This window comes from Chiloscyllium punctatum, chromosome 39 (assembly GCF_047496795.1).
Source record: "Chiloscyllium punctatum isolate Juve2018m chromosome 39, sChiPun1.3, whole genome shotgun sequence".
NCBI classification, from domain to species: Eukaryota; Metazoa; Chordata; class Chondrichthyes; order Orectolobiformes; family Hemiscylliidae; genus Chiloscyllium; species Chiloscyllium punctatum.
The window spans coordinates 35,270,680-35,291,149 of NC_092777.1; the positions used below are offsets into that span (position 1 = coordinate 35,270,680).

At 38.9% G+C, this 20,470-nt stretch overlaps 1 protein-coding gene across 6 annotated transcripts; it reads left to right on the top strand.

Moving 5' to 3' along the window:
* Positions 1–3,060: 3,060 nt before the first annotated feature.
* LOC140463950 (uncharacterized) lies at positions 3,061–20,187 on the top strand. Of its 6 annotated transcripts, none has more exons than XR_011954824.1 (7): positions 3,061–3,344; positions 7,710–7,806; positions 7,909–8,232; positions 8,922–9,176; positions 16,277–16,428; positions 18,846–18,978; positions 19,562–20,187. XR_011954824.1 is itself a non-coding variant. In XM_072558440.1 (6 exons), exons 2-6 carry the CDS (start codon positions 7,734–7,736, stop codon positions 19,628–19,630), a joined length of 876 nt encoding a protein of 291 aa, XP_072414541.1. In that variant the 5' UTR covers positions 3,061–3,344; positions 7,710–7,733; the 3' UTR covers positions 19,631–20,187. The 6 variants fall into 6 exon arrangements, 4 of the variants coding, with proteins under 4 accessions (XP_072414541.1, XP_072414542.1, XP_072414543.1 ...); XR_011954825.1 differs by having other exon boundaries at positions 19,923–20,187; XM_072558440.1 differs by lacking the exon at positions 18,846–18,978 and having other exon boundaries at positions 19,559–20,187.
* The last annotated feature ends 283 nt before the right edge of the window (positions 20,188–20,470 follow it).

Sequence of the window (20,470 nt, forward strand, 5' to 3'; positions counted from 1 at the left end):
TTGCTTCAGAGCAAGAAAATTCATAGTCTAAAGAATTTTGTACTTTGATTTATTAATTCATTTGTTCATGTGTCAGAAGTTAAATCGGAAAAAAACATTAAAAATGGAATATTTTGCCCTTTCATTGGGTCACTATTGGAAGTTTCATAAAGTCACCAGCAGATTTCTCATAGTATTACTTACAGGGGTCCAGGAGATAAAATATGCTTCTTGATGTTGAACAAATATGTTACTGCCACTTTTCTACACTTGCAATGTATAGGAAACAAAGAATCATCATTGTTACAATTATGTTTTACTGTTCAACCAGCAAATTTACTAAATTATGCTGGAAGTAACTAAATTCATACTGTAAATCTATTGTTCTCAGTAGTTGCATTAAATAAAGAAACTGTCTTCAGTTTCTCAGTACAAAAGTATTTTCTCCTCATTCATTAGCTGATGATTTGATGGTGTGGTATTTAATACAATAAATTGTACAATTGTCCCACCATCAGGTCTTCAGAAACCAGAATCTGAAGAAATCAGCTAATAGTCTGTGTGTGAGTGACAAACTGGTTTCAACTGCACCGTATGAGGTCAACTGCTCATCAACATCCTGCAATCTCATGGTACACCCAAGTCGCCATCAGCAGAACTAAAAGCATTTCATCCTACACAAAACTATTGGAGTAGGGGTTTATTTATTGGTATAAACTGTTCAAAATATTGATTGGAAATGAATCCTTCTTTCCCACCCCTCAAATGTGTGTATAGTGTATACTCTTACTGTTATGATATAATGGATGTTATTACTGGATAAGTCAGATTCCAAAATAAAATCTGGCTTGATAGACCATATGCTGTTCTTTTTTAACAAGGCAGTCTTTCATTGAAGTGCAAGCAAAGTTGCAGGTTTGATTATAAAAATAAACGTAATGTATTGCATTAAAGGAATAAATATGAAATTTTAAAAGTATGTTATCTAAATATTGAACATATCTAAAGATTTCAAAATACACAGCCAAATAAAATCCCATCTATTGCCCAATATCATCACTTTACAGTTACTCAAAACCAGAGAAACTTTCCTTCTCAATTGAATCTGTAAATTTGATGTTACTGCTTTTTTCCCCGACCTGTGAAACATTTTCCCTAGTATATTCTTGCAAACATGCAGAGTTCCAACCAAATAATCCTGGACTGGAAGATTCACTTGCTAAACTCAATCCATTGGTAATATTCTCTTAACTGTTATGAACAATCTCCCTTGTAGGAGAAACTATTCTTGCATCTGATCAAATCAGGTCTCTTTAAAATTACCTAAAAGCTTTTCAATCTCTGGGCTTCCCTAAACTAAAATTAATTCATAAACTACCACAACATAAGCAAACTTCCATGAATGCTCCAGGACGCACATATTGATATAAAATCATAGCTCTGGAAAGACTACCACTCAAAATAAAGGCCAACACACACATGCCACTAGTTTGAAGTCCAAACTCAAAAACAATACACATATATATAAATAAATCATACACCTCTCACTGCAGTACATTATTATTTAGCTGTTAATGTATGCTCTGGTATGGTAGTTAACAGAACTAGAATAAAGCAATAATTTCTAATGTTTCAGAATTCCAATCTCTGCCCACATAATTACTCCTCCAAATTTGGCTGGTGCTGTTCAATCACTTTAAGAGCTCTTGCTCCTGGGGCCAATGTTTGAAACTGTTTCCAATACTTGGAGGGATAGGTGCATGGGCTAATCTGTAAAGTGCTGAGTTGGTGGACTGTGTGCCCCTAGATTGCAATAAATATTTTGAGGGTGCTGTTGTTGATGTCAGCAATTAGAGAGCATCCCATTATATCCTTGGGCTTGTGCCTTGTGGATAGCAGAACATTTTTGTGGTGTTGGAAGGAGAGAAAAAATTCCTGTAACAATCCAGTCTTTGACATTTGATCTGTTTTGCCATTTATGTGGCTGAATAAAGTTGAAGGTGAAGCAAGAATTGAAAACATTGGAAAGACTCAACAAGTCAGGCAGCAACTCTAGGGAGAGACAAAGTTCACATTCCAGATCGATGATCTTGTGTTGGTTCTGATAATAGAGGTGCCTCAACGCTCCCCTTTCAAGAGCTCATGCCCACCCATGGAAAGTGTATCTTTAATGACGTTTAAAGTAGACTAGGACATTGGTTGAAGGAAACTCTCCCTAGCTCTCCACATGGTTGTGAGTGTGCTGCTGGGCACAGTGAATGTCTGAAAATGGGAGTGTACATATGTAGAGGAACCCATTTATTCCCCCATCCATTGAAATAGATTGTGGTTTATTTAACAGGCATGTTCACTGAGCTATTCAATTTTCTGATGTTTAATGTAGCCAGATTCAGTGTTTCTGTGTGCAAGTTCAAAATGAGGACTGCACCACACCCCACTTCCATTAACCACCTCTTAGGGTGGAAAGGTTGGAAGGTTTGAGCAATAGGGAGAGGCTGAACAGGCTAGGACTGTTTTCCCTGGAACATAGGAGGCTGAGGGGTGATCTAATACAGGTTTATAAAATCATGAAGGGCATGGATAGGATAAATAGACAATACCTTTTCCCTGGAGTGGAGGAATCCAGAACTAGAGGGCATAGATTTAGGGTGGGAGGTGAAAAATTTAAAAGTGACCTAAGCAGCAACTTTTTCACGTAGAGGGTGGTGCATGTATGGAATGAGCTGCCAGGGGAAGTGGAGGAGGCTGGTATAATTGCAACATTTAAAAGGCATTTGGATGGGTACATGAATAGAAAGGGTTTAGAGAGTTATGGGCAAGTGCAGGTGAATGGGACTAGATTAATTTAGGATATCTGTTTGGCATGGACAAGTTGGTAACAAAGCTCTGTTTCCACACTGTACATCTCTATGACTCCATAACTGTAAGATTATTCTGAGAACTGCAACTTCTGGGGCGTTTAGCTTGTGGTGAGTTTGCTGCGATCTCTTGGTGGAATAAGCACGAGTGGCCAATATTTACACATTGATCTGCTTGTGACACATGCAAGTGCAACTAGTGCTTGACGAACTGATTGCATCTCAATTTGTTTTATAATGAAACTGAAACTCTGGTTAAGAGTGATTGAAAAAGGGTTGGCAGGCAGGAACAGAGTCCGAAAATTGAAGCATTGAGAAGAACGATACCAGCTGTTGTTTTTTACGGGAGGAAATTGATTATGATGGCAAGACAAGGCAAAACTTAAATGAGATCGACGCATCGTCAGCAGAAATGCCTCCAGTTACAATTGACATGTATTGAGGGCTGCCGTCAAGACTGATCTCTACCCTGATAGCAGAGAGTCGACAATGGCAACATAACAAAAGGTGAAATGATCTCCAATTTACAATAGATTAGGGCATTGCTTTTGTTTTAGTTCGCAAGATTTAATAAGCTCTTCAAAACCTGCCTTACTGCCACTTGTTTTGCTTTCACTGCTGGTCGTAAGTCCGTGGAGATATTTGTTTTTGCGTTTCAAACATCTGAACCTGGTTGTATTTCTCAACGAAAGGAAATGTTCATCAAACATCAGATACAAAGAGCAGTGTGTGTACGCGTGTGTGTCAGAGAGAGTGTTGGGGGGGTGTCTGGCTCTGGGTTAGGGAGTGTCTGTTTGTGTACGGTGTATGTGTGTCTCTGTCAGTGTGTGTGTGTGTCCGAGTATTTCCAACGGACCGGTTTATCTGTCTTTCACAAGTTAGAGTCACTGCTTTAGAAAATGTTAGGTATAGCTTTTAATCTTTTGCTTACAAACGTTCAGTAACAAACTGAAACGCTTTCTCTTTCTGTAGGTAATGTCAGAGCAGCTGCCTCTATAGCATTTCCATCTTTCATTTCTCGTTGTGTACATCTTGCAATATTTGTTCCTGTGGAGTCATAGAGTCATCGAGATGTATAGCATGGAAACAGACCCGTCAGTCCACTTGTCCATGCTGACCAGATATCCCAACCCAATCTAGTCCCACCTGCCAGCACTGGCCCATATCCCTCCAAACCCTTCCTACTAATGTACCCATCCAGATGTCTTGGAAATGTTGCAATTGTACCAGCCTCCATCACTTCCTCTGGCAGCTCATTCCATACACTCACCTCCGTATGCGTGAAACAGTTGCCCCTTAGGTCTCTTTTATATCTTTCCCCTCTCACCCTAAACCTATGCCCTCTAGTTCTAGACTCCCCACCCCAGGGAAAAGAATTTGTATATTTACCCTATCCAATCCCCTCATGATTTTGTAAATCTCTGTAGGGTCACCCCTCAGCCTCAGCTCCAGGGAAAACAGCCCCAGCCTGTTCAGCCTCTCCCTATAGCTTAAATCCTCCAACCCTGACAACATCCTTGTAAATCTTTTCTGAATCTTTTCAAGTTTCCAAACATCTTTCCGATAGGAAGGAGACTAGAATTGCATGCGATATTCCAACAGTGGCCTAACCAATGTCCTGTACAGCCGCAACATGACCTCCCAACTCCTGTACTCAATACTCTGACCAATAAAGGAAAGCATACCAAATGCCTTTTTCGCTATCCTATCTACCTGCAACTCCACTTTCAAGGAGCTATGAACCTGCACTCCAAGGTCTCTGTTCAGCAACACTCCCTAGGACCTTACCATTAAGTGTATAAGTCCTGTTAAGATTTGCTTTCCCAAAATGCAGCACCTCGTATTTATCTGAATTAAACTCCATCTGCCACTTCTTAACCCATTGGCCCATCTGATCATGATCCCATTGTAATCTGAGATAATCTTCTTCGCTGTCCACTACACCTCCAATTTTGGTGTCACCTGCAAGCTTACTAACTATATCTCTTATGCTCATATCCAAATCATTTATATAAATGATGATTGATTAGTGATTGAGCACCTAGTGAAATCCAAAAGATTCACAATCCTAAGTGCAGCTATTTCTCCTCATCTCATTCCTAAAGAACCATCTGAGTACCTTGAGATGATTTCCCAGCCAAGGCAAGCAAACTCTTGGCATCCATCATGTCAAGTGCTCTCAACCTTACATGTTCCAGTGAGATCATCTTTCTTACTTCAGAGGATAAAGGCCCTTTTGCCTGAGTAACAGTCAATTTTATTCATATTAACTCTACTTTTAACCTGTAACCTAATGAATTTTAAAAACTTGAAACTATATATAGTGGGGAGAGAGAGGATTGGGACTTTGCATCTTACTGGTATTGGGGTTAATGTTTGGTTTTTGCGAAGGAGCCTCCAGCCACCAGCCATGTCACCCTCCTTTATCTTCCTATTGTTGGGTTGGGCTATCATTGAGATTAACAAGGTAAAAACAATGACTGCAGATGCTGAAAACCAAATACTGGATTAGTGGTGCTGGAAGAGCACAGCAGTTCAGGCAGCATCCAACGAGCAGCGAAATCGACGTTTCGGGCAAAAGCCCTCGCTGCCTGAACTGCTGTGCTCTTCCAGCACCACTAATCCAGTATCATTGAGATTAACACTGTCCCACCGCCCATACTTTTATTCTTCTCATCTCCCTACAGGGAAAAGAAAGAAGACAAAGCAAGTCAATAAGAAGTGAAGAAAGCTCTTGAAAATTCCTCTCCTACCCATAACAGGCATGGGCAGGTGGAGGGTGGGAATGAGTGTGAGGGAGGGGGGAGTGTGGTGTGAAAGATGAGAACCAAAACCCATCTGGAGATACAAAGTGTCCCATCAGTCCATATTACCCAGGACTATTGGTGTCAGCTTATTCTCCAATCCTGCCAAACTGGGACAATGCTAAGTATCAGCAAGTGACCCAGACTTCCAGGCTCAGAGGTCTTGTGTGTGGAGCAACACAGCAGACTTGGGTGAAGGAGAGAGATGGGAGGACCATTTGGAACAATGGATGTTTTCAAATAAATTTGATGGAGAGCTGTTCATCACATCATGTTTTCTTTACCTGTAGCAGTTCTTATGAATTTAGATGTAAAAAAGTTAGAATAAGAGTTAGACCATTCAGCATCTAATTGGAACTCATTGGATCAGAACTGATCCATGTCTTAACTTCATACATTGTAATCCATTCAGATTTCATAACCCTTCATAAGCTTTACTGACAAAAAGCTACTAATTTGAAATCTTGAAGGGAATGCAATAACTATTAAGCAGATTGATGCCTGGCCTCCTATGCCATCTAGCTTTGTACTCCCCCAATTCAGGGAAAAGACTTTGCCAATTTATCCTATCCATGCTCCTCATGATTTTATAAACCACCCCACAGCCTCCAGAGAAAGTAACCCCAGCCCATGCAGCTCTCCTTGCAGCTCAAACCTTCCAACCCTGGCAACATCCTTGTAACACTTTCTGAACTCTTTCAAACTTCACAACATCCATCCTATAGTAGGGAGACCAGAATTGCACACAAAAGTGACCGAATCAATGTCCTATACAGCCGCAACATGACGTCCCAATTCCTATATTAAATGCTCTGACCAGTAAAGGAAGCATATCAATGCCTTTTTCACTATCCTATCTACCTGCGATTCCACTTTCAAGGAGCTATGAACCTGCACTCCAAGGAGAAAGTGAGGACTGCAGATGCTGGAGATCAGAGTCAAGAATGTGGTGCTGGAAAAGCACAGCAGGCCAGGCGGCATCCAAGAGAGTTAACGTTTTGGGCTTCAGATCTTGATCAATTCCTGATGAAGAGCTTAAGCTCGAAACGTTGATTCACCTGCTCCTCTGATGCTGCCTGACCTGCTGCTCTTTTCCAGCATCGCACTCTTGACCTGCACTCCAAGATCACTTTGTTCAGTAACATTCAAAGGACCATTCTATTAAGTTTATAAGTCCTGCCCTAAGATGCTTCTCCAAAATGCAGCTCCTCACATTTATTTAAATTAAATTCCATCTGCCACTCCTCCCATCTAAATGGCCCATCTGACCAAGATCCCACTGTACTCTGAGGTAACTTTCTTCGCTGTCCACTCTACCTCCAAGTTTGGTCTCATCTACAAACTTACTAACCATACCTCCTTTGTTCACATCTAAATCATTTATATGGTCAAAAAGTCTTATACTGTTAAAACTGTTCTGATTGTAGTGAGCACTCAAATGTACTTTTTTATAATCATTAGTTATTGATTATATACATTTTAAAATATTCATTACTTAACTATTATCATGTTCATTAATATTTGGTTTTGAATTATACACACTTTCTTGTGAACTCCAATACTTATTTATCAACTTAATCCAAAAGTCTGCACCATGTTTCTCCTGAATCATATGAACACATCATCAAACACATCTTCAAAGCGGCCTTAAGTATCAGATCTGCATTGATTTTTCTCCCATGTTGAATACTTATGCCATTGCTGAATTTTCTCCCATATGAATAGTTCCACCAAGAACATGTTTACCAACCTAGCTGCGCACAACCTATCCTGGGTGTCTCTTTGTAAGCATGCATGTCTCAGACTATTGTACAAGCGTATCTGTTCAGATTGCAGCATAAGCCCAAATGTAGAGACCACTCTGTTCAGAGCATAGTTTAACTATCTATGCATGTGCAGCAAACAATATAAGTACCTGTATGTAGATTTCTTTTGTGCAGAATACTCAGGAATGGTAGCTCCCAGTCTTAAATAATAATGCCACAGCATCCAAGTACAGAAACAAACTGTTTCCAACAATAATTGCATTCAAGTAATGTTACTTTTTTTGTACAAATATTTTAAACAGGTTCCTTAAAGTCCCAAGAGAAGGATGGCCACTTACTGCTTTCCAAAAATTTTGTATATTATTGTGATTGTTTTTTGCCCATCCAGTATAACCAATAGTAAGTATTCTCGGTGCATAATTTCTGCCATTTTTAGTATTTCACCAATATATGGCTTTACCATAAATTTTAAATGTTAACTGATATCCACATTTATTGCAGATTCATTTATAACTTTGGATTGTAACAGTCCATTGACTGGAATACATAACCACCGCATTGTTTTGGTTTGTGAGTACAAGTCACATTGGGAGAAAAATTGCAATATTAGCTGGAACTTCAATGTGAATTCTCATTCGACTGAAATCCCATGCACATCTGATAATGAAACAACTGGTCAGAAACAAAAAAGATGTGTTACAGATTACAAAAAGGTATCATTGATAATTGAGAAATCAGAAATTGTGGATGAAGGGAATTATCAGATTTTCATAAACTGTGGGCCAGGTGGCTACAAGTATAAAAACGTTCAACTTCTCATTCATGGTAAGTAAAGAAAATCTCTTTTTGGTCAACAGAACAGTACACATGATTACAATATTTAAAAGAAGACTTTTAAAATGAAAACTAATACAATTGCATCAGTAAAGAAACTATTTGCATTATTGGTCTATTCTGTGTCAATACAATATCCTGTTCCTAAGTACTTGTGATTCGTCACGGGTAACCAGGCATTTACAGAATTGGCTGTAATACTGTAATCATATCATCAGTCAGAGTTCCTGCTACTTATTGTTGTCAACTGATACTTTCTGAAAATGCACATAAGTAGGCATTGGATGAGGATGTGATTGAGTTTGGTATAATGTCTCAGTGGATAAAGTTCCTGTCATCATTTACTTCCAGGATTCACAAATGATAACTGTCGCATTGGTTGAGGTTTTTGAGAACTGCTGGCACACATTATCACCATGCTCCAGTATTAGTCACTGCTTTTATGTAAGGAAGGAAAATGCAATTGAAATGAATGATTTAAAGTTGCTCATTCAGTTTACTTAAGCAAGATTTCAAACTTGAATAATGGTATGAGTGTGGGCCAATTCAATCGAAATAGAAGTATTGGGAAATTAATGTTTCTGACGCTAATTGGAAGATTGGTGTTGATTTTGTTTAATCCAGCTGTACAATTACAGACTTGGAGACGAAAGTTGAAACTTGTAAAACATGTTTTTCAGCTCCATATACTGTTCTGCAAGTATCCAAAAGGATTGAAGGTGGTGAGAAAGGTCTCTCTTGTACTACACTTGGATATCCATTGGAAAAACCCCACTGGAAAAATGAAAATGGCACTAACTTGGCAGCTAATTTGAGTGTAACACAAACAAAAGATAAGTTGTTCAACATCACTACTTACATTCCAGTTATTGGAGAACTATGCACCATAAACTATAGCTGCTCTTTATGCTATAAAAATTCATGTATTTCTACAAGTAAGTTTTATTTAATTTACTTCCACTTGAAACATAAGATTTTGCATGATTCAGTTGTGTAAGTTGTCTAGTAGACATGTAGGAAAGAAAATATATGGACTGAGGGAAATCAAAGTGCACTAACAAACATTCATGGCTGGCATGGTGGCACAGTGGTTAGCACTGCTGCCTCACAGCGCCAGAGACCCGGGTTCAATTCCCGCCTCAGGCAACTGTCTGTGTGGAGTTTGCACATTCTCCCTGTGTCTGCATGGGTTTCCTCCGGGTGCTCCGGTTTCCTCCCACAGTCCAAAAATGTGCAGGTTAAGTGAATTGGCTGTGCTAAATTGTCCATAATGCTAGGTGCAGGGGTAAATGTAGGGGAATGGGTATGGGTGGGTTGCTCTTCAGAGGGTCGGTGTGGACTTGTTGGCCCGAAGGGCCTGTTTCCATACTGTAAGAAATCTAAATCTATATACAAACACTCCTATTAGGAGCAGGAGTGGTCCACTCAGATGCTTGAGATTGCTCCATTATCCAATAAGGTCATGGTTGATCTGACTGTCTACAAGTCTGCAATCCTGCCTATCACTGATAACTTTCCACCCCTTTGCTTAACAAGAATCTGTTGAACTCTGCCTTAGAAATATGCAAAGATTTTGCTTCCACCACTTTTTTTGCAAAGTTCATAACCTTCTGAAAAAAAAACCCACCATGTCTTTCTTTTAATTGAGTGGCATCCTGACCTTGAAAAAGAGATCGCAAGTTCTATTTTTCTCCAGAAGAGCTAACATCCATATCTAAAGTGTCAAAACCTCTCAAATACTTTATGTTTCAATCAAGTCACCTCTTGTTCTTCTGAATTCCAGTGGATACAAGCCTAGGCTGTTCAAACTTTCCTTATAAGACCACTTGCCCACTCCATGTATTAGACTAGTACACCGTCTCTGAAGTTGCTTCAAGTCATTTATACCCTTTCTTAAATAAGCTGAACAACACTGTGCACATTACTCCACGTGTAGTCTCACCAGTCCTTTGTCTATTTTAAGCAAAACCTTCCTACTTTTGTATTGAGTTCCTCTCATGATAAGTGATAGCATTCTATTTGCTTTTCTAATTGCTGTATTTGCATCTTTACCTTTTGAAATTCATGCATGAGGAAACCCAAATCTCTTGCATCTGAAAGTTCTGCAATTTCTCACCAGTTAGATATTATGCTTCTTCGTTTTCTTTTCCTGTTAAACTAGATAATTGTACGTGTTCCCATATATACTTCATTTGACACATTTTTGTCACTCCCTTAACCTATTTATATCTCCTTGCAGCCTCTTTATGGCCTGTTCACAATTTACTTTCCTACTTGTCTTTGTGTCACTATTAAATTTGGCAACCATACCTTCTGTCTCTCCATCTAAATTATTTATTTAAATTGTAAACATTTGAAGTCCTAGCAATGATCACTGTGAAATAACATTCATTATATCTTACCAACCTGAAAAAGAATCATTTATGCCCACTCTCTGCTTTCTGATAGCCAAACAATCTACTATTCATGTCAGTAAGCCAGTGTCAGTTTTCATTTTCCACAATACTCTTTGATATGGTATCTTATCAAATCCCTTCTAGGATTTTAAATACAGTGCATCCATCAGTTCCCCTTTATCCACTACACATGTTACCTCCTTAGAGCACTCCAGAGGATTGGTTTTCACAAAACAATGTTCACATCTAATTAACCTTAACTTGTACAAATGCCATGTACTGATTTCTTTAATAATAACTTCTAGTATTTACCCTGTTTAAAATCTAACTGGTCTGCAGTTTCTTACTTTCTGTTTCCCTCCTTTTTTGAATAAGGGACTTATATTAACTATTCCCATCTAATGGGACTGTCTGAGAATCAAGGGAATTTTGGAAAATTAAAACTAACTTGTCAATGATCACTCTAGCAAGGATGAAGTGCATCGGCCCAAGGCACTTGTCAGCTCAGAGCTCCAACAACTTATTCAGATTGGCTTCTCTGGTGATTGAGATTTTCTGGAATTCCTCCCTTTCTCCATTTCCTGATTAATCACTGCTTCTGAGATCTGACTTCTATCCTCTTCAATAAGGACTGATGCAAATTACCCATTCGATTCATCTGCCATATCTTTATTTTTCATTTAAAATTCTTCAGTCTCACTTTCTATTTGAACAATGCTGACTCTTGTTAACTCTTGTTAAGTATTTTCTTTACATACTTACCGAAACTCTTATTCTTTGTTTGCATATTTATGGCTAGCTTTCTTTCATCATCTAATTTATCCCACTTTAATACTCTTTTCTCATTCTTTGATTTTCTTTGTATTTTGTCCAACCTTCTGACTTATAAATTATCTTTACACAATTATATGCTTTCTCTTTCAGTCTGATATTACCTTTAACATTTCTGATTAATCACTGATGGTGAGTTCAGCCCTTGAATTTTTGTTTACTCATTGGAATTTATTTATTCTGTGTATCCTAAAATATCCTCTTAAATGCCTACCAGTATTGATTTGTTCTTTAACCTGATTTGCCAATTCACTTTAGCTGTCTGTCCTTTCATGCCTCATAATTGTAAGTTTTTTTAAACAATAAAAATTGTACCCACTCCACTTTTCCTCAAATCAAATATAAAATTTCATATTATAATTGTGGCTACCCGAGGACATATTTGCTATCAGACTATTAATTAATCCAATCTCATTGCACAAAGCCAGACCTGGTATTTTCCAGAAAATGCTGTTATAGAATCACAGAACTCTTTGAATGCAGAAGGAGGCAAGTGGGCCCACTGAGTCTGTTCCACCTGTCCAATAGATATTATGACTTTTCTCCTGCCTTTTTCTTTATACATTATCTTTATTTAAATAATTATCCACTGTCCCCTTGAATGTCTCAATTAACTTGCTTCTATCACATTTCCTTGCAATGCCTTCAATTTCTGAACTACTCATGTGAAGAAGTTTAATTTATCATTAAATATGCCTTTCAAACTTGATCCTTTCACAACTGTTCACAGTTTCTCTCTATCAACTCTATCCAGCCCCTCATGATTTTGACAATTTCTATCTGGTCTCCTCTTAACTTTCTACTGTTCAAGGAGAACAGTGCCAACCTCTGTAATCTATCATTGTTGCTGAAGTTTTGCATCTCTCAAACCATTTTTGTAGTTCACTTCTGTACTCTCTCCAATGTGTTCACATCATTCCTAATGTCCTAGATCCAGAACTGTACATTGTACTGTAGTTGATGTCTAACAAGTATCTTATACAAATTCAGCATCACCTCCATTCTCTTGTACTACAAATAAGGACATGCAAGTTCTGGGCCTCCTCCATTAATAAGGACATGCAAGTCCTGTGCCACTGCCAAATCCAAGCCACCCGACAAATGAAGGAAGAATGCCTCATCTTCTGCCTTGGGACCCTTCAACCATATGGCATCAACATCAACTTCACCAAATTCCACATCTCCCTTCCCCCCACCTCATTTCAAATGCAACCCTCCAACTTGGCACTGTCCTCTTGAACTGTCCTGCCTATCCATCTTCCTTCCCAACTATCCACTCCACACTCCCCACCGACCTACACAATTACCCCCCACCTGCACTCACCTATCACCTTCCCAGCTACCTTCCACTCCCCCACCTCTATCCCCTAATTCTCTCTCAGCCTCCTTCCCCCTCCACATTCCTGATGAAAGGCTTATGCCTGAAACGTTGACTCTCCTGCTCCTTGGAAGCTGCCTGACCTGTTGCCACACTTTTTGATCCCTATTAATAAAGCTGAGGATACTGTATGCTTTACATACTGCTGTTCCTACCTGTCCTGTACCTTCAAAGATCTGTACCAATATCTATTTAGGTCATGCTGCTCCTGCACCCCCTTTAGAAATGTGTCTCTTATTTTAGCTGTTCATGTTCTTCCCGCCAAAATACATTGCCCCACTCTTCTCTGCATTGAACTTTATCTTCCACCTGTCTGCTACTTCACCAATTTGTCTATGCCCTTTTGAAGTTCAACACTGATCGCCTCACAGTTTATAATTCTTCCATGTTTTGTATTATCACAAACTTTGAAATTGTCCCTTGCACATTAAGATCTAGATTATTAATATATATTAGGAAAAGAAAGGTTCCTATATTAACTATTGGGGACCTCTAATACAAATCTTATTCCAGTGTGAAAAACATCCATTGACCATTATTCCCAGATTCTGATCACTCAACCAGTTTTGCATTCCCACTGCGACCAACCCTTTTATTCCATGAGCTACACCTTTTCTCACAAGTTTATTGTGTGGTACATTATCAAATGTCTTTAGAAAGTGTTTGTATATGCCATATCAGCAGCATTACCCTCATTGACCCTTTCTATTACTTCTTTTAAAAACCCCCGCATGTGACTTAAACAACAAGTTATCTAGAAATTTATATCAGCCTTTCCTAATCAGCCCACATTTTTCATGTGACTTCCAATTCTATTCTGAATAATTCTTTCGAGACACTTCTTCACTACTGAAGTTAAACTGGTCTATTTTTGTGGGTTTATCTGAATTTTTTTTTAGCACCACCCCAAGACCTGGAAGACTGAATAATTACGGTCAGTGCCCCTGCAATTTCCATTCTCACCTCCTTTGTAACCTTGCATATTATCTTAGGAAACCATTCTTAACATATTCTATGAACATCTTATCCAGGCTACTTTTGTACATTTGAGTTTTCCATTCTCTATGTAGATTAAAACTCCCAGGTTATCACAGTGCCCTTCTGACAAGCAAAAAGGAGAAAGTGAGGACTGCAGATGCTGGAGATCAGAGCTGAAAAATGTGTTGCTGGAAAAGCGCAGCAGGTCAGGTAGCATCCAAGGAGCAGAAGAATCGACGTTTCGGGCATAAGCCCTTCTTCAGGAAGGCTTATGCCCGAAACATCAATTCTCCTGCTCCTTGGATGCTGCCTGACCTGCTGCACTTTTCCAGCAAAACATTTTTCAGCACCTTCTGACAAGCGCTCATTATTTCTTGTTTTATCCTTTCCCTCCTAAATGTGGTTGCTGATGGATATTTAGATTTAGATTTAGACTTTATTGTTACATGTACTCAAGTACAGGAGCACAGTGAAAAGGTTTCAATGTGGCCACATACTGTGCCATCTTAGCACAAAAACCAAGGTAGAAAGAAATAAGGAACAAAGTTAAAAGTTAAACAAAACAGTCACCCTTATTATAGTGTATTGAAAAAAGTAAAATTTAAGTTAAACATTGCAGTCCTTCTTAGTATGAAATCGAAAAATAAATAAATAAAGCTAAAAATTCAACCATTGTAAGGGATCTGTATACCACTTCCACAAGATTTTTGCCTTTTTGATTTCTCATTTCCACCCAAACTGTTTCCACATCACATAGAGCACTATTTAACATTGCTTGTTTCTTCAAGGCAGACAGCTGGAAAAAAATGTTAAAACTAATCTGAAGTAAGGAAATTCCAAGGTACTAGCTTCTCTGATGATTGAAGGCAGATAGTAAATGTTATAACAAATCAGCATCTCTTTAAATTAATAGCTGTAACTTTTAATTGAGATATTATTATTGGCTGCAAAAGGTAATATAGAAATGAGCTAGTATAGCAAGGGAATAAACTCCTGAGTTTTAAGTGAATGCATTGCATTGAGATGGAACACAAAACATAGTGCTTTGGTATAAATATATATTCTGTATTTAGTGTGGAATTTCCCAATATGTTACTGGCTGAAGAAAGTTGGGCAATGTCCAAGTCCCAGGCATTAACAGCTTTCACCATGAGCAGCACAAAATTCAAACTCCACTTTCCCTAACTGATTCCGAAATCCCCTTGGTAGAGATTTTGTTTATAAAGCCAAGTACATGCTAAAATGAATTATTTTTCATGCACACTAATTTCATTTTCATTGGATCTACACCACCCAGCCTGATCTTTGTTTTTCTGTAATTGGAACCAGTGTCAGTTAATAGTGTCAGAAAAATGATTACCATTATATAGATTTATTAATAAAGCATTAGTCACTGTCATTTTGTAAATGTGATGCTTTTTAACAAAATGTATGGAATCATTTTCTGTACTCCTGAAGCTCTTAAGAAAGTTGCATAGATCACTGTCCTAAATTTCTGAGTGATTCAATACGGCAAGAAACTCAACTCCCTCAAATCCGGTGACTGAAGTCTCGGACTAAGCGAGATTAGAAACTCAACAATTATGGCCAAGGTGATGGAAGGCTCAATGGCTCTTGATCTGATGTGAGCATATATAGAGCAGGCTGTTCAGAGTGGACATTAACGGCTAGTGATGTCAATGGAGAAAAGAATAGGGTCCCAGCTTGGAGCTAGAGCTATTTTAAAGAGGTGTCTATTACAATGCAGAGCTCTCAGCTGCCAAGATGGAGTTTGAGATCAGTTAACGTCATTATTAACTTAAAACTGCATGTGATTGCCACGTGACATGCAGGTTACAGCAAATTACACAGTCAGTTTTTAAAATTATATTTGCAATCTATCAGCAATAGTGAACCCAGCATCTAATGGGATACTAATCAGGGTCCCCTGACAAAGCACAACATGAATCAAACTGAACCAATACCAACATCAAAATGTCTTTATCCTCTGCTTATTAAAATATAGAGTATCTGTTGCATAAGTTAGACTACAAGAATTTTTCTATATTTAAGACCTTAGTAAATTAGTAAATAATTTCTGCTTCTTATTAGCAGATTCAGACAACAAGCTCTTGTCCTGACCCAGCATGTTTGCCTGCCAGATGGACATGCTGCTAACATTCAATAACTTCCTGTCATTTGTTTTCCTGTTTCCTGTGTCTGAATACTTCTTGTGGATTAAATGCCACTTATGACAATGTGGCCAACTGCAACATCTAGTCATATGACAGAAATTCCAAAATGGAATTAGTTGTAGTCAGCACATAATTCAATTAACTCAGGGCATTTAAACTCAGAATTTAATATAATTTGCTCCATTCTGATCTCAATGACTGGTGTTTGAATTAAAGCTTTAGGAGGGCATGATATAAATTGGAATCAAAAGATCTCAATCATGCATGTCTGATTTCAGGATTGGAGTGTCCCAGCAATGAAACATTCTCTCAGTCAAAGGAAGAAAAGATCAGAACAATTTTTGGCATTCATTTATCTCTGGGATTAATCATAGTCCTTTTAATACTTTTGGCACTTCTGGTGGCGTTTTCATCAAGCAAATTCTTCAAGGTATTATATCCATTTTGTTCATGGTAAAAGCAGAATGGTTGTTGCTTAAGATTCCATTTTCCTTCACCAATTTTAATTCAACATTTAAATACGTTACGCTAATGTTTGAAATCTGGGGTCGGAATAAGTTACTCTACTGGCCATTCCAAATTCCCACTTGCCCCCAATCAGCCGGTAATTTTTGGGTGGGTTGGGTGTCTCAGTGGGAGGGTGGTTGGTTTGGTGGCAGGCAAAACCTAGACCACATCAGGGTTGTTGCTAGCCTGACCATAGGGGAGGTTATGATTCGATTAGATTACTTACATTGTGGAAACAGACCCTTTGGCCTAACAAGTCCACACCAACCCTCCAAAAAGCAACCCACTCAGACCCATTCCTCTACATTTACCCCTTCACCTAACACTATGGGCAATTTAGCATGGCCAATTCACCTAACCTGCACATTTTTGGATTGTGGGAGGAAACCGGAGCACCCGGAGTAAACCCACGCAGACATGGGGAGAATGTGCAAACTCCACACAGACATTTGCCTGAGGTGGGAATTGAACCTGGGTCTCTGGCACTGTAAGGCAGCAGTGCTAACTACTGTGCCACCGTGCAACAGGTAAGCCAGCTTGGCTCTCAGTGGCAAAAATGGGGTGGAGGATGTAGTTTCCTCACTGGGTCTCATCTCACATTGAGCACCCACCATCTCCAACACCACTCAAATTCTGTCATACACATGTGCAGCTGGCCTAAGCAGGAAGGCTGTCTGTCTCTGGATGGTGTGGCTGGGGGGGAGGAATTGGGAAAGCCTACCATTACATTCTGCCAACTGTATAAAATTGCACTATCCTCCATACCTGTCAAAGTGGCCTCTCCTCAATGTACGGGTCAATACAGTAAGTCAGGTCAGCCAATATGAACATGAAGATGATCATTGCTGACTCCAGCAGACCCTTCTGTCAGTGACAACGTATTATTTCCTTTGCCCAGCACCAAAAGCAACTCGCATTTAATTTGTGCCTTCTGGTGTGAAATATCCCAAATCAATTGAAAGGAACATAATCAGATTAAACTCAATATCCAGCTAAAGAGGGAGAAAAGGTCAAGAAGAAATGAAGATTTAGGAGTGACATTCAAAGCTCAATGCTGAAGGCTCAACCATCATTGATAGTGAAAATTGGAAATGCACAAGAAACTAGAACTGGTGCATTGTAGCATTCCAGAGGCTTTAAGGATGGAAGGGATCACTTGGATATGAAGGCTTGAAGATAGGAAAGGATTTGAACATGAACTTAAAAATTTTAACTGAGAATTGTGAGCCAGTGTAAATCAAGGAACATATGGGTGATGGGTGGGCAGTATTTGATTTTAGTTGATTCACAGAGGCCGAAATGACTGGACATTTATGGAGGATGGAAGACATGTGGCCAGCTGAGAAAGCACTGGGATAGTCGAGATTGCAGAAAACTAAAGTGGGTATGAGAATTACTGCAGCAATTGGATTGAGGCAGGGACAGAGACAGGGAGCACTGCACAGTGAATGAAAAGGATATTCCAACTGAAGTCAATGGTAATAATCAACAAATGGAACCGTGTTTGAATTTCATTTACTTTAGCTGAAAAAGCACTACATTGTAACTGCAGTGTCCCCAGTAGCTGGCTGAGATTAATTGATCTAATTTTAACCATTACATTTGATCTTAACTCCTCTCTATTTGACATTGGAATTGTTCACCAGAGATGTTCACTCATCTTATTAAAGCTTTCAGGAGCTAAAGGGGACTAATTTTAATTGACAATGTGTTATTTTCCAAGCCATGTTTGGCACAGTGGTTAGCACTGCTGCCTCACAGCAGGTTTGATTCCAATGTTAGGTCATTGACTGTGTGGAGTTTGCACTCCCCTGTGCCTCTGTGGGGTTCTGTCGAGTGCTTCGGTTTTCTCCCACAGTCAAAAACTGTGCAGGTTAGGTGGATTGGCCATGCCAGAAGAATTGCCCCATAGGCTCCAGGGTTGTGCAGGTCAGGTGAATTAAGCCATGGGAGATGCACGGGGTAATGGGAACAGAGTGAGGGGATGGCTCTGGTTGGGATGCTGTCTGGAGGTTTGGTGAGGACTTGGTGAGCTGAATGGTCTTTTCCCGCACTGTAGATGATTCCACCACATAAAACTAAAAAAAGTTTTGATAAACGCTAATAGAACAGCTAGAGTTTATCTGTTGTAGGCTGTTATTTGATACATAATGTTGTACATGATTGCATAACTATTGCTAACATATGTTACTTGAATCCTTCATTTTCTTTAAATCATTCATACGAGAGCAAAAAGAATCAGCAGCACCTAATTTAGTAGATAAGCAACTCTTTCTGGATATCTAAGCTGAAAGAAGAAGGACGGCCTTACCTTTTACTATCAAACTTTATTTCCAACAGATAATGCAGACTGAAGATGGCCTGGAATGACATTGATCTTATTAATCAATTTTCTACTAAATGTAATTTCTGCGAAAACATTGTATCAAATGATGTTAAAAACACTTTGTAGGAATTTACCTGTTTCTAAAAGGTATGCAAGAATAATCATGAAAAATATGAAAATAATTTTCCATATGACCACTGAGAAAAATTGTTATAATCACAATACAGTTATAACTACATTGAATGAAAACCACTGTCCTTGGTATTTGCATGGTTAGATTTCTTGGAATTGTAGTTGACTTTTCATGACAAAAATAGTTGTGATGATTCATAAAATAAAACGTTTTGCAAAATCCGACACCATGTTCAGCAGTTTTTAGTTACAAATTCAGATTCAGTACTTTTCATTCCCAGCAAATTGGAGTGGAAGTTTTTCTGTTAGTGTTTCATTGCAAATGTCAGTTTCCAACGGATATTTTGGAATCTTGGAATTTAATGGTTCTAAACTTCTGATCTGTGTAGGAATCCCTATTTCTGACCCAGATCAGACAAAATGTTGCCTCATTATAAAAACTATATCTTTCTACTTTTCTGCATTTTTGATTGTGAACTGAAGTGATAAAATGGCTGTTTTAAAAACCAAGGATGTGGAAGGGATCATGGCAATTTTTGAAAGGAAGTTACTGAAACACATTCTCAGTGGTATTTACATTGCTGCTTTGTTTCAGCAGTGGAGGAGGCAGAGAGGCTGGCACCAGGGAATGTGTACACCTAAGATTCAGTCAGCAACAAGTAGCTGATTGGTTCGAGAAGTTCTGACCAGCTCTGGATGACAAAGGCCTTCTGCCAGCCAATGACTCTACTCGTTAAATCTCAAACCCCCTTATAAAAGTTATCATTGGCTTCTGGGTAGCTGAACAAGTTTTGGGTATGAACAATATTGCCAGAGATCTTCAGGTCATCTGGAAGAGGAGGTGGTTTGTCTGTCTGCAGGAGAACATATTTGAAACCTGAAGAAAGAGAGTTTATTTTCCCTCACCAGTTGCTGTAAACTGTTGCTTTTAACCAGTAAACTTTGTAATTTGTGAACAGGTCTCTCCATTCCGTTCACAAAGAAGTAAATAATATCTGATGAAGAAAAATTGAAGAACAGCAAATCCTGCCCAGCAATTGGATCATCTTAATACATCCTGTGGATGCAGGCCATTGAACACCCCACACCCATGACACCAATTTTTTTTGACTGTCTGTATGTGAATGTCGAGATACTTTTGTAAGGGGGTTCAAGTTTTAACTATTAGAGTTATATGTCAGCAGTTCATTGTTGCATACCTGTGTCTAGTCTTTTTTTTAATAAACAGTCATTCATATTAAATACAGAATCCTGGTCCATATTTTCTGTTTGCCTGGTTCCAGAGAGACAGATAAATGGGAATTTTGCATACTGACTTTGATGAATTTTTTAATTTTTGCAATATTTCTGGGAATAATGAGGCTGTATTTCCAGTGTGTTACCCCAGTATGTCATGACATACCAACATCCAGAAGAGTTTTCAGGACAGAATTTGAGACAAGAGCCTTCTCAGCTGAAGCGATGCAGACCAGTCCAGTTCAGCAAATCCACACAGGCAGCAGCACAG